This window comes from Pelophylax lessonae (assembly GCF_965119305.1).
Source record: "Pelophylax lessonae genome assembly, chromosome: 7".
Lineage (NCBI taxonomy): Eukaryota > Metazoa > Chordata > Amphibia > Anura > Ranidae > Pelophylax > Pelophylax lessonae.
This window is the reverse complement of record NC_138774.1, coordinates 103,127,861-103,142,843: the sequence shown is the minus strand read 5'-3', so window position 1 is coordinate 103,142,843 and position 14,983 is coordinate 103,127,861. Positions and strand designations below refer to the sequence as shown.

Here is a 14,983-nt window from a genome sequence, read left to right as displayed (position 1 = left end):
TTAAAGTCTTTATTTTTAATGGTTGATGATGACCACCTCCATGTTCAGTTATAATTTCTTCACAGCGTTGCATTGAGAAGTTGCTCGTCCCAATGTTGCGAATGCTGGTCTAACTCACATTTTTTTTTATCATTGTTGAATCCTACAAAACTCAGGCAAACTGAAGCCTTGAGAAGAAAATGATGAAAGAACTTCCCAGATCTGCTAAATTAAAGTAGAACTAAAGGCAAAACCTTTTTTTTTTGTTTGGTTTGGATGGGATAAGGGAGAGTTGGAACCTCTGTCCGGATTTTTTTTTTTTTTTTTTCCACCATTTGTCTCCCATTGCGGAGATTTCCCTTTTCTTCCTCTCCCATAGCCAAACAGGAAGTGAGAGGAAATCCCCTGCAAATTAAGAGAATTACTTGGGGACCCCCAGGTCAACAAACTAGAATCCCAATTGGAAGGTTTTCCCTGTTACTTTTCTGGGGACAACCCAACATTTTGGATTTTCTTTTACTTTCAATGATAATAGTAAACAGGACAAATGGAGAGGATGAGTCTCCATGGGGCCATAGACAGCAATAAAAATGGACAATCATTCTAATCCTTCTCCACTCTATCCAAAACTGGAAAAAAAATGTTTTGCCTTTGTTATACCTTTTAAGTGAGAGTGTTGGCCCCAGCATGCTTTCTAAATGTTTTTGGGAGAGCTTTTTGTTATATTGATAGCATTGCTCCTAGGTATTAAAATAGTCAACCTATTTTTAGCTTAATGTGTTAAAATATTAACTACTTCTCTTTATTGTCCTACACTACACAGTTACGCCCGACGAGACAGTCCAACATATGATCCCTATAGAAGGTAAACTGGGTGAACTATATACTTGATGGCAGAGAAATTATTTTTGACCATTTGGGTTTGGGGATTGTGTGTTTTTGAACATCTTTTTTTTTTTTTTTTTTTTTTTTTCAGGTCCCAGTCAGAGTCTTCCTCCGGTTCACGTTCTCATACACCAAGCCCTGGACGAGTGGAAGCCATCACTTTTATAACCAGCTTTGGCGGTAGTGAAGATGAGTCCGCATCTGGTCATGCAACCCCAGCTTCTGCAGGAACTGGAAGCAAAAGGGCCCCACATTCACAGGCCTCTGGGACTTCTTCAGGTCGTAAAGAGGCCTCCCGGTCGGTAACTTTAGATTCTCCCCAGCCGTATGTCGTGTGGGTCGGCCTTTACGGGGGAGGGCGGGAGGCCCAGAATCTTCTGCCTTAGAAGGGCCGGAACTCCCCAACCGGTAATTGGAATGGGGCAGTACTTGTATGCGGCCCTGCTGTTTCAATCATTTTCAGTCTTACTAAAGCTTATTGAAAAGTATTTATCGATCTAAGTTCTTGTGACACCATTTAAAACCTAGATGGATAATGCTATGTCCTTCAAAATCGGATTAACTTATTGAAGACCTGTTGAGAACAACCCTGTCGGGTTAAGAGAAAAGCCCAATCAAAGGCTCAGAAAGAACTTTTATATTCTCTCTGGTGGCCTGTGTCTGCTACCTTCCTTCTGTTTCATTGCTGCAGCCCCTTTTTGTCCTTTTAAAGGAAAGACCACATTCTGCCCTCAGGATTTAAACACAAAAAGTGTCAAATGTCAGAGGACACAGGTCACTGGAGAGGCTGTTAATATAAAAGCTTTTCTGTTTCAGGGATTTTTTTTTTTTTGTGAGAATTTCTTTGAATACTATTATTGTAACTAATCTATAATCTATGTACTAAATCCAAAAATTATTGTTGAATATTTGGGGTTTTTGGTTAATTTTATATTTGGGGAAAATGGGTAAGTACAATCTTGTTTTATATATAACCCTATACATTTGGCACAGAGGGGCTGCATAACTTGGGTGTTCAGACGCAGCAGACATTTGTGGGTTATGTATGTGAGGTGCAGCCAGTAATTGTTGGGGAATGATTATGAATTGTTGTCTTTGTTTGGCTTAAAGAAAAACCCCATCTTCCACACACTTTACATACTAACCTGTGAGGCCACTAGATATGCAGTATAAACTGTATGTAGTTTCATACCTGGAACATAGAAGTCTACTGCAGCATACCACCCATCTAGCAGCCTTACGGGTTAGCCCAAACTGTGTAAAGTGTGTGGGAAGATTTTTTCTTTAAAAACGTTTACTTCTGTAGCAATTATTAGACATGCCTATTGCAGGAATTCTGTCCCTTGCATAACTAAAAAAGCCCCACCAGGTCTGTAGACATTATTACTAGAACATGCTGCTGTCTAGACTCTACAATATTTTATACTATTGGTATGGGTACAGATATCTTATTCCCCCTTGGTTTTTTATTTATTTATTTTTTTAAATGCCATTTTTACCTAAGCTATAATTTTATCACTAAAATTAAATTTTTACGATTCGGATGTATTTTTTTTTTTTAAGAGCAATTCATTTAAATATTTAGTTTCCTTTCACCTAAAGAGCTTCATGCTCCAATTGTTTTTTAAACTGATGATTCCAGAGGTTGGCCCGCTGTAATGCCTATATGTGGGTCACATATTGATATTGGAATGTCAGATGCATACTGCTGATGTCTTTCAAGGCATCTAAGTATCTATGTTAAGGTGGGTACAGAAGATCCATAGCTATAGACTTTGTGCACACTGGACATTTTTTTTTCTTCTCTGCTGCTCTGAGGGATGTTTTGGCATGGGTTTTTTCCCTCCCTTTAAAAGGTCCTGCATATTAGCCTTGCATATTAGCCTTATGTGTTCTTGCATAGGTTGTTTAGAGGAAGAACCCCCCCCCCCCCCCCCACACACACACACAGCCAAAAGTAGTAGCGTTTTGGCAGAAAAAATGCTTGATACGCTTAAGTTTAATTTCAGTGGCCTCAAATTTCTTATTCTGGTCAATGAAATTCGCTCCCAAGCACTAGACATGCCTCAAAGCGTTACACGAGTTTACAAGCATCAAGCTTTTTTTTTTTTTTTTTGCCAAAACTTTGATGCCAAGAGGAAAGGAGAGATGGCTAAACACCCAGTGTGCAGGACGCCTTATTTCTTTTTGTGTCCCACTAATAGATATATATTCAATGACCTGATTACTTATAAATGTCCACATTTTTATGCATATTGGGCCACTCTAAGCCATGTGTAGACATCTTGATTGGTTTTTGAAGCCCAACTTTAGCTAAAACTTCTGTTAAGAGGACAAAGTGAATACAAATGTTTACTGTCTGTGTCCCAGGGAGATTCTTTTTTTTTTTTTCTAAGTGTTACTAAACCCACAACAGTAAAATCAGTCTGTATATGCAGTAAAGCATGCTTGTTATATTGTTATACTCACTTTGGAACCTAAGGGGTTAATCCTCTGCATTGTATATAAAAGGCTGTGTGTTCCAGTCTCTGATCCTCCCTCTTCCACTGTCTCCAATCCATCCATTTTTATTTTATTTATTTTTTCTTCTTGAGAGAGTGCATGTGGTCAGCACAGGGCCGTTCGACACTGTCCAGGCAGGGTCAGGGGTCTGCAGCCTTATAGGACAATCTGGGGAGAATGAAAACTCCTACAAGCTTTAACCAGACACTAATAGAAGTTACAAAACTGTCATATACTGCTAAAGAGAAAAGCTATTTATCAGTTTTTTATATTTACTAAAACTATTGCATTTGCATGTTCTGTGTAATGTGGGAAACCAGTTATAATGAATGCAGGGTACTTGGTTTAGTAACATTTTAATTTTTATTGAAAGTTTAAACTAGGTTACAGTCATGACATACTACTTTCAGTAGATAGTAAATTAATCACAACAGTTAATGTGACCTAGCATAGATGTAATTTTATTTTCTTTTTTATTAAATTGAACCTTTCTATTCAATTTTGTAATTACCGTGGTAACTTCATAAATTGCTCTAGAAGCCATATAAAAACTACATTTCCTTGTGTCAAAATGTGTAGTCTAAGATTAAACCACATTACGAATTTTTAAAGTTAAACTTTTGACAGAAAACAGCCTATCCATTCGTCTCCTGTGAGCCAGGCTGTTGATATACATAGAAAACAGTGACTTTGAAAGGGCAGCATAGTCTTCGATATGCAGGTAGTAATTGACAGACTAGATTTACTCTCTCTATGCAGTACGAGAGGCAGGATGGTACTGTCAAATGAAGGACTATGTCCTCCATTTGCTGTTCCAGCCTGTGCCCCAAGACTTGTGTCTCGGGGCACAGGCTGGAGCAGCATTTTGTTCATAGTTTATGCCGGTGAGTTGCATAGAAGCTGAATAGTTCATATTTGGCAAAGGAACAGGTTGCTTCAATCCTAATGGAAATGTGTAGTTTCTGTGTTTGAGTCTAGAAGCTCTTGACGTACAGTGGTATTGCGTTTTTTTTTTTCTTTTCTTTTTTTTTTTGTGCTAAATTTTGCTACTTTGTGTGTTTGACACATTTTGTGTTCTCCCCTTTTTCTTAAATTTGCAGACGGAGGGCTTCTTCATCTTCCTCATCATCTTCCTCCTCAAGATCTAGATCATCTTCCAGGTCTCGGTCCAGCTCAAAATCTAGAAGAGACAATCGAAGGCGAAGGTCAAATTCTCGTTCCCGCTCAAGGCGTTATTCTCGCAGTCCTGTAAGACGATACTCAAGTGGAGGAGGGGCAAGAGATAGCAGAAGATATTCCAGGTCACCTGATCGTGATAGGCATTATGGTGGAAGGCGCCGCTCCCGGTGAATGGCAAATTAGTTATTTTTATGCAATCGTTTTCGTTTATAGCTTTGCTAGTTGTTTTTGATGTATAAAATTAGTTAAGAGAAGTGTGGGATTCATAAAAAAAACAAAACTCTACTTCAAGGTGGATGCAGCATCAGTCCAAGACCGAGAACTAAGTAATCAAACACCGCTGATCGCTTAGTTCTCTCTCTTCTGGCTGCAGAGAGCTGGTGACTGTCATCAACCAGAGCTCTTTGCTCTGCTCCTTCAGCACTCACTGTAGTACTGGGCTGTAGAGGGCGTGGGAGCATCTGGCTCAGGCTCTGTGGCTTGCTGGGAGGCTGAGCCAGCTGCCGGTCCAGCCAGAATATGGGTGGATCCCGATCCCATCTGGTCAGTTAAATATTTCTGCATATTTTGTATCTAAGTAAAAAAAAAAAACTTTTTGCTTAAACTACCTGGTATTAGTTAGCAGTATTATCCATTCTCTCTGTGAACTACGGAACCCCCCTTCAATGTGATAGAGAGGGATAGGTGTTCTCTTTGCCTAAAATACATCCTGGCCTAGAGTGACACTACTGCACCTCCAAAAAAATGTGCGCGTATTGTCACCCCAGAGCAGTAAGTGTGTTTCTTCCTGCATCACCAGGTTAAAAAAAAAAAAAAAAATGCAAACACCATCAAAGGACTGGTAAACTGGAAAATATTACATTTGTATTCTTTGAATAGGATACCTGTAAATCTGTGGTTTGTGTGCACCTTAATGTCTGACCGTGACTCTTGTGTTTTAGAAGTCGCTCTCGGTCACCTGACCGTCGTGGGCGTGGTGGAAGGAGCAGTGGGCGCCCACATGGAAGTAACCAAAGCAGTATTTCTAGGAGTCCTTCACCAAATCGAGAAAAAGTATCTGGAAAGAAGGTATCCCCAGCTGTGGTGGAGCGTTTGAAAAGGTAAGCATTGCTTTTCTCGGATCACCTTATCTTGAGTAAAATTATATAAAAATACCTTCAAAATAAGATTTCACTAATAATAGACTGTAGTTTCCATTTTAAAACCTAGCACAAAAACAGCCCCCAATTCCAAAAAAGATGGGACGCTGCGTAAAATCTACATATAAAAACCAAACGCAGTGATTTGCAAGTCTCATAAACCCATATTTTAATATGGGAAAACACCTCAAAAGTTTAAACTTCAAGTGTATCCTTTTAGGAAATAAGGTATTTTCTGAAATTCATGGCAGCAGCACGATTTAAAAAAAACTTTTGGATAGAGCAACAAAAATCTGGCAAAGTGAATGGTGCTAACATGGAAGAACGTTTTGCAACTATTTGGGTTAAAAGAGAAGTGTGAAAAGGGGGGGGGGGGGTAATTCATACTCCCCAAGGTGCATGCAACAGCCAATGCTGCATTTGTTCCCCGCTGCCTCCTACACCAAGACCTATGCAATCAAAGACTGCTGATTGCTCAGTTCTTGGGTCTCTTCTGAGCAGTGAGCGGTGACTGCTAGTCTCCATTCTGTGCTCTGCCCCTTCAGCTCTCAATGGAACGTTGGGACTGTGGAAGGTATGGGAAAAGCTGGCATGCAGAAAGTCTGAGCCAGCTTCCGGTTAGTTATCGTGGGTAGATCCCGACATTATGAGGAATCCTTTAGCGCTAGGGTCAGCTCTGTGATGTCAGCCAACAATTAATTTAAGCCCCCTGTCGGCTGAACCTGGGTCACAGGAGTGGAGAATGAAGTGCGAATTATGGCATGTTTTAGAACCACCTCAAAGTGTCTCAAAAAGTGGTGAACTGCTGCCCATCTTAATCTGTGAAAAGCTACACCTAAAAATTGTCAAACAATTTCAGCATAATGTTCCTTAACATAAAATTGCAGACTTTAACCACTTCAATACTGGTCCCATTTGCCCCCATCCTGAGCAGGCCAATTTACAGGTTCTGTCACACTTTGACAATTTTGCGGTCGTAATGCTGTATCTAAATTCGATTTTTTTATAGCTTTCTTTTGGTGGTATTAAGTGCCGGTTCACACTATAGCGTGTGCGTCGATCGCATGTAATATTGGAGCGCACTGCTCCTTCATTACATGCGATCGGATGTGCAGTGAGAATTCAGCCATACCCTTTGTATGGCTAAAATCGCACTGCACCCGCACAAAAGTCGTACATGACAATTTTTTTCAGCCGCATCAGGATCAGATCGCACAGTGATTCACACTTGTGCGATCCGATCCTGTGCGAACTGTCAGATCGCACTGCGAAATGCAATCAAACTGGGGGTGTCGTTAACATTTCATTGACACCCCCTGCGTATCGCATATGGCAGTGTGAACTGCCAGATGTGCATTTGCGATGCGGGAACAGGCTGCAAATTCGCAGCCTTCCCGCATCACACAGGTGTGACCCGGCACTTAATCACCGCTGTGTTTCGTTTTTTATTTATATAAACAAAAACAAAAAAACGAAAGTAAAAAATAATATAAAGTTTGTCGGAAAATTTTGTAAATAGTCGTGTTTTTTTTTTTTTTTTTCTCCACTGATTTATGCTGATGGGGCTGCACTAATGGGCATTGATGAGGAGGCGCTATTATGCCGCACTGATAGGTGGCACTGATGAGTCAGCATTGAAAGGCAGCACAGATTGGCGTCACTGATGGATACAGACTGGAGTCACTGATGGGCACTGTTGGGACTGCACTGTAATCAGGGTACTGATGATCAGTGCCATGATTTCCTGTACAGGCCTCCCCTGTGAGGAGATGCCGCTAATAGGCTCTCCTCACACTCTTGTCTGTGTGAGGCGAGGAAAGCTGATTACCGGCACTTCCATGTTTACATGTGATTGGTTTGGGCATAGCCAATCACATTGGACATGGCCAATCACATGGGGTAAACAGCCACGTCAATGGCTCTTTTCCGAGATAATGGTCATGCCGTGGCCCCATGAGCAGTGAGTCATATGTCGTCGTCCCAGAACGAAAGGGGATCCCGCCCGCTTTCATTTTGCTAAATACGATGGGCGGGAGATGGTTAAAGTGATTGTAAATTCCTAGTGTGTGTGGTTTTAAAAATAAATAAATGTTTTTACGCACCTGCTTTATGTAATGGTTTTGCACAGGGCAGCCCAGATCCTCTGCTTCTCGGGTCCCTGGCTGGAGCTCCTGGCTCCTCCCATCTGAGTGTCCCCACAGCAAGCAGCTTGTATCCATTCAGACCCGGGGCTGCCGTTCAGCACCGCCCCCTCTCTCCTGATTGGCTCCCGCTGCTTTTGAACTCAGCCAATGGCACCACTGCTATTTCAGCCAATCAAATGAGAGCGTCCCGGGCTGGCTGAGACACTTGTGGACATCGCTCAGATAGGTATTAGGGGGGCTGCTGCACACAGAAGGCTTTTTTTTTTTTTTTTTTCTTAATCCATAGAATGCATGAAGATAAACATTCTGACTTTACAACCCCTTGAAATATATAATCTACCGTACAACCCCTTTAAATATATAATCTACCCTACATAATAGCAAGATTCCGAGATTCTGGAGAAATATGCGCGCTAGGGACAAGGCCTAAACGCAATATTAGGTGCCTATGACCCTCAAGGCCTCAGACAGTGCTGCATTAAAAATGGGCATGATTTTATAATGGGCATCACTGCATAGGCTCAGGAATGCTTCCAAAAATGAATTTAGATCGAAACATGATTCAGAAAGGGCCCTTGTCATTTCTGGTCCAAAGTTCATTTAAAATGATCTGTTGCAAAGTCGAAAACTGTTCTAGGGTCGGATAAATCAAAATTTGACATTCCTTTTTGGTAACCATGGCATGGCTTCCTCCAGACTAAAGAGGAGTGGGACCTTCCAGCTTATCAGCGCTCAGTTCAAAAGCTGCATCTCTGATAGTATGGGGGTGCATTACTGTGTATAGAAGGAGCAGCTTGCACATCTGGAAAGTATCTAACTATCTCTATCTATCCTAGTTTTAGAGCAGTATATGCTCCCATTCAGACAATAGGGTTGATTACTAAAGCTGGAGCGTGCAAAATCTGGTGCAGTTCTGCATAAAAACAATAAGCTTGCAGGTTTTTTTTTTTTTGCCAACTGAACAAGCTAAAGTTTGAAACTGTTTGACTGCAATGCACGGCTGTTTTAGATTTTGCACTCTTAAGTTTTAGTAAATCAACCCAAAGGACTTATTCGGGAAATGCCCTGCACATTTCAGTAGGCCAATGCTAAACCGCGTACTGCATCTATAACAGCATGGCTTTGTAGTAGAAGAATCTGTGTGCTTATCTGGCCTGCCTGCAGTCCAGACCTTTCACTCATTGAAAAAAACTGAAACAAGCCCCAGGTCTGTTGAGCAGTCATGAATTGGACAACAGTCTTCTCACAACTCCAGCAACTGGTCTCAATTCCCAGATGTTTAGGGTGTTAAAAGACGAGGGCATGCTACACTGTAATATACATGGTGCTGTGTCTGAGACGTGTTACTGCCATCAATTTCAAAATTGCTTTTTTTTTTTATATATAATGGTACATTTTCTCAGGTTAAACATTTGATATGTAAAGAAAATGTGTTTTGAGTATTGCAAATCATTGTATTCTGTTTTTGTGAATGTTAGTGTTTCAACTTTTGTTGAGGGCTCTAGTTATCTTGCAACTTAGAATAGATTGTACTGTACAGTAAACTAAAACCTTATTGTCTGTCTTTTCCCAGACCTGAGCTTGCTGTTAGCAAAGAGAGCGGAACAGCCAAAGTCAGTAAGAATTTTACCACCTTGTTATTGACGCAGGATGCAGTTTTGTCTATAGCACGCAGAGCATGTATTGCGCAGGCTACGTTATGCTGCACCCCTTTGCAGAGTGGCTTGTTGATGAGATTTTTGAAGAATGTAATGAAAACCTAGAGTAATGTAATCTATGTCTACTTTGCATTTATAACTCACGTGCAGTGGTGTTTGGTGAAAAATGCTTCTAAATTGAGGTGTTTGACATTTTAAAATAGTAGACTGTAGCCCATTTACATGTGGGGTGTCTGAGTCCCTTTTTTACCATTGACTCTATGCGTGCCTAACTTTTTTGTGACGTGTTGCTGTAAATATGGTTTTGACAGTCATATGACAGGCACACGTTTGTTTATTCAAATATATACTACCACATTTACACCTGCAGGATCTGAAATTATTGTAATGCAAAATTTATTAGCACTATGTAATATGCACAGTTATTGTGTATTGAATTTTGCTTTCTTAATAAAACCATACAATTCTAAGTATTTACTTAACATTTCCTCCAATCCCTAGCTCTTCCATTTGTCTAATGTTTTTTCTTTGCAGCCATTTTCCATTCCTGGACTTCATATCCACAATACTATTCTGTTGTAAGATTTGGTCTTTCTTCATTCATGCCTTTTTTTTTTTTTTTTCCTTCTTATTTCTAGGCCAAGTTAACACCGCAGGAGAAGCTAAAACTCCGCATGCAGAAAGCACTTAATAAACAGTGTAAGTACCAGCGTGTAAAAAAATATGAATATGTGGTGAAGATGGATTAAAGCAACCTTGGCATAACTAAAATGAGAGTATATGTATGTATATGTGTGTGTGTGTGTGTATATATATATATGTATATATATATGTATGTGTATATATATATATATATATATATATATATATATATATATATAATTTTTTTTTTTTTTTTCTCACAAAAGTGAGTACACCCCTCACATTTTTGTAAATATTGTTGCTACAATGTTAAGTAGTGAGTGTACAGCCTGTAGAACAGTGTAAATTTGCTGTCCCCTCAAAATAACGCAACACCCAACCATTAATGTCTAAACCACTGTCAACAAAAGTGAGTACACCCCTAATTAAAATGTCCAAATTGGGCCCAAACTGTCAATATTTTGTGTGTGACCATTATTTTCCAGCACTGCCCTAACCCTCTTGGGCATGGAGTTCACCAGAGCTTCACAGGTAGCCCCTGGAGTCCCCTTCCACTCCTCTATGGAAGACCTCACGGAGCTGAGATCGTTGTTCCTAATCTTCAGTGACAGTATAATGACAGGAACTGTATCAGGTGACTGGAGGAAAGCTAATGTAATACCAATATTCAAAAAAGGGAGGAGGGATATTCCGGGAAACTATAGACCGGTCAGCCTGACATCAATTGTATGTAAATTAATGGAAAGGTTGATAAGGGACTATATCCAGGAATTTGCTAAGGACAACAATATCAGCAGTAATCGGCTCAGCAGTAATCAGCACGGATTCACAAAAGGACGTTCTTGCCAAACCAATCTGTTAACATTTTACGAGGAGGTGAGCTAGATAGGGGGAGACCTGTGGATGTGGTGTATCTGTATTTTGCTAAGGCACTCGACACTGTTCCCCACAAACGCTTAATCTACAAACTAAGGTCTACAGGGGGGTTCTAGTGGAAGATAGTCTAAGTAATAGCATGCAATGTCAAGCTGCAGCTGTCAAAGCCGGCAGAATATTAGCATGCATAAGCAAGGGGATATATTCCAGAGACAAAGCTATAATCCTGCCACTTTATAAAACCCTGGTCCGGCCACACCTGGAGTATTCTGTCCAGTACTGGTCGCCAATCCTCAGAAAGAATGTGCTGGAACTGGAAAGAGTCCAAAGAAGGGCAACTAAACCAATAAGAGGATTGGAGGACCTTAATTATGAGGAGCGATTACAAGCGCTTAATTTATTCTCCTTGGAGAGGAGATGACTGAGAGGGGACATGATAGCGATTTACAAATTCCTTAATGGCGATCCCAGCAAAGAACTATTTAGTCTCAAGGAGTGCAAGAAGACCACACATTGAGATTAGAGGAGAGGCGGTTTAACCTTAAGGGGTTCTTCATTCGGTGAGAAGGTGGAACTCTTCCACAATTGGTGGTAGCTGTGGGTAGTATGGCTACTTTTAAAAGACTCTCGGACGTGCATCTCACAGATCACAACATTCAGGGTTATGGGAAATGATCAGGCTACTGAAACACACACACACCTGTACAGGTTGAACTGGATGGACTGATGTCTTTATTCAACCTCCACTACTATGTAACTATGCTCTGCTTAAGTATGTCATAGTATATGTTAGCATTTATGGTTCCCTCAATGAACTGTAGCTCCCCAGTGCTGGCAGCACTCATGCAGCCCCAGACCATGAAACTCCCACCACCATGCTTGACTGTAGACAAGACACACTTTTTTTAAGAGATAAACAGAGCAAATGACACCAATGTAATTGCGCACAGGAAAAAATGTAAACAATGTGACTAAGTAAATACGTGAAATAAATGAAATTAATCTATATTCGAGTGACCCCCCTGTAAGCGATTTAGCTTAAGTATGTATAAAGAGAAAAAGACCGCGCTCAGAAAATGTCCCGAAAAAATTCCATGTGAAAACCTGTATAAATAATGGAAAACTTTGCTTCAGTAAATGTCAAAACCACCAGTCACTCGTGTTCGTGGGTTAGTGCTCTCCTTCACTGACACCGCATGCACATCCCACTTACCGAAATTAACTTGACCCCTATTATTACAGGCAGTCAAAATAGGCATTGGATTGGGAGTAAGCAGCACTGACCTTAACCCTCCTCTTGTGTTAGGGTCAAAACTGACCCGTTTTCAGGTTTTGAATGTCTAGAAGTATCACATAAATTTGTTTATTGCATCAAGATTTTTTTACTTTGTCAGGAACCTCTATTTAAACAATGTAATAGAAAAATAATCCTTTTCACTAAATTATAAAATACTGTGGTGAAAATTAAGACGTTCATGGTGTTAGGGTCAATTCTGACCCAGTTATAATATAGGATTTTAGGACACTAATAAGTTCCAAAACTGAAATCATAAACACTCTCTCTGCTTAGTAACAGTGACAGCCAATCCCCTCTCAACCCTGTGAGCTGTAGTTAGGGAGGGGCCTATCTTTTCCTGCTTGTCTGCTTCTCTAAATAAAGTGAAGAAACATAGGACAAATTCATTTCAGAGTTGCTGACTTTATTTTACCATTTTTTAAATTTGACAATGAGAGGTATGCTATCAAAAAGGTCTAGGGGTCACACCAAAAATATTAAAACCAATCTTTTCAAGGATAAAGAAGCCTAACAAGGTAACCAAGAGGTAAGAAACAAATTTGATGATAAATAATTATTCAGAGGGTATTTTATGGCTGATTTAAAACACGGGTCAAAACTGACCCTAACATCATGGATAGTAACGGAATTCTAACATAAGAGGAGGGTTAAGTGAAACCTCATCTTTGGTCCTTTGGTCGACCATGGCGAGGCCTGTTCTGAGTGGAACATGTCCTGTTAAACCGCTGTGTGGACTTGACCACTGTGCTGCAGCTCAGTTTCAGGGTCTTGGCAATCTTATAGCCTAGGCTATCTTTTTATGTAGAGCAACTATTTTTTTTTTTTTTCCCAGATCCTCAGAATGCTTTGCCATGAGGTACAGTCGAACTACCAGTGACCAGTAGAAGAGTGAGAGCAATAACACCAAATTTAGCACACCTGCTCCCCATTCACACCTGAGACCTTGTAACACTAATGAGTCACATGGCATCAGGGGAGGGAAAATGGCTAATTGGGCCCAATTTCGACATTTCCACTTAGGGGTGTACTCACTTTTGTTGTCAGTGGTTTAGACATTAATGGCTGTGTGTTGCGTTATTTTGATGGGACAGCAAATTTACACTGTTATACAAGCTGTACACTCACTACTTTACATTGTAACAAAGTGTCATTTCTTCAGTGTTGTCGCATGGAAAGATCTAATAAAATATTTACAAAAATGTGAGGGGTGTACTCACTTTTGTGAGAGACTGTATATGTATTGTGTAGAAGTTTTAGGTAGGTGTGAAGAAACACTGTAGGGTAAGAATGCTTTAAAAACATGGATTTTAATTTTTATCAATTTGAAAAATGAGCAAACAGAAGATAAATCTAAATCAAATCAATATTTGGTGATACTACCCTTTTTGGCTTTAAACCAGCAACATTTCTTCTTTTAGGTACACAGTGCTTTGTGCACACAATTAAGGAAGGAACTCAGCAGGTAGTTTTTTCCAAACATCTTGGATAACTAACCACAGATCTTGGATGTTGGCTGCCTCAAATCCCTTTTGTCTCTTCATGTAATCCCAGACACTGTGTTGAGATCATGAACCTGTGGGGGCCAAACCATCATATCCAGGACTCCTTGTTCTTCTTTACGCTAATGGAATTATAGATAGTTCTTAATGACAACGGCTGTATGTTTGGGGTCATTATCCTGCTGCAGAATACATTTGGGGCCAATCGCACACCTCCCTGATAGCATGGCATGATTGAGCAGTATCTGCCTTTTATTTCTCAGCATTGAGGACACCGTTGATCCTGACCAAATCTCCAACTCCATTTGCAGAAATGCAGCCCCAAACTTGCAAGGAGCCTCCATCATTTTTCAGTTGCTTGCAGAGACTTGTACTGCTCTCCAGCCCTTTGGCGAGCAAACTGCCTCCTGCTACAGCGAAAAATTTCAGATTTTGACTCCTTAGTTCAGAGTACCTGCTATTTTTCTGCACCTCAGTTCCTATATTTTTATGCATAGTTGAGTGACTTAGCCTTGTTTCCATGTCAGAGGTATGGCTTTTTGACTGCAGTTCTTCCATTAACCACTTAAGCCCCGGAGGATTTTCCTGCTAAAAGACCAGGGGGTATTTTGCGATTCCGCACTGCGTGAATTTAACGGACAATTGCGCGGTCGTGCGACGCTGTACCTAAACGAATTTGACATCCTTTTTTTTCCCACAAACAGAGCTTTCTTTTGGTGGTATTTGATCCCCTGTGCGATTTTTACTTTTTGCGCTATAAACAAAAAAAGAGCGTAAATTTTGCAAAAATAGCAATATTTTTCACATTTTTTTAATATGAAATTCCCCAAAAATGTAAAAATCTAAATTTTTTAACATTTTCGGCCAATTTGTTTTATCCTACCTATGTTTGGTAAAAAAAATCGCAAAAAGCGTATTTTTATTGGTTTGCGCAAAAGTTATCGTGTTTACTAACAAAGGGAAAGTTTTTTTGTCATTTTTGTTGTTTTTTTTTTTTTAACGCGTAATGGCGGCGATCTGCAATTTATTTTTTTTTTTTTTGCGGTACTGCGACATTGCGGCGGACAGATCAGACCCTTGACTGACATTTTTGACACTTTTTTGGAGTTACCAGTGACATTTCTACAGTAATCGGTGCTATATATATGCACTGTTACTGTAAAAATACACTGGTAGTGAAGGG

General features: G+C 40.2%; 1 protein-coding gene across 3 annotated transcripts in view; it reads left to right on the top strand.

Moving 5' to 3' along the window:
* Positions 1–14,983, top strand: part of CLASRP (CLK4 associating serine/arginine rich protein) — a 68,599-nt gene that overhangs the window by 40,631 nt on the left and 12,985 nt on the right. Inside the window, exons 11-16 of one of the 3 annotated variants that reach the window (XR_014225523.1) lie at positions 803–844; positions 956–1,162; positions 4,467–4,712; positions 5,487–5,645; positions 9,402–9,445; positions 10,125–10,185. Coding sequence is in view for 2 of the 3 variants with exons in the window: in XM_082264483.1 (XP_082120609.1) it covers positions 803–844; positions 956–1,189; positions 4,467–4,712; positions 5,487–5,645; positions 9,402–9,441; positions 10,125–10,185 (782 nt within the window). In the remaining variant the exon portion in view is untranslated. Of the gene's footprint in view, positions 1–802; positions 845–955; positions 1,190–4,466; positions 4,713–5,486; positions 5,646–9,401; positions 9,446–10,124; positions 10,186–14,983 lie in introns of all 3 variants that reach the window. The other 2 variants (XM_082264484.1, XM_082264483.1) reach the window with 2 other exon arrangements.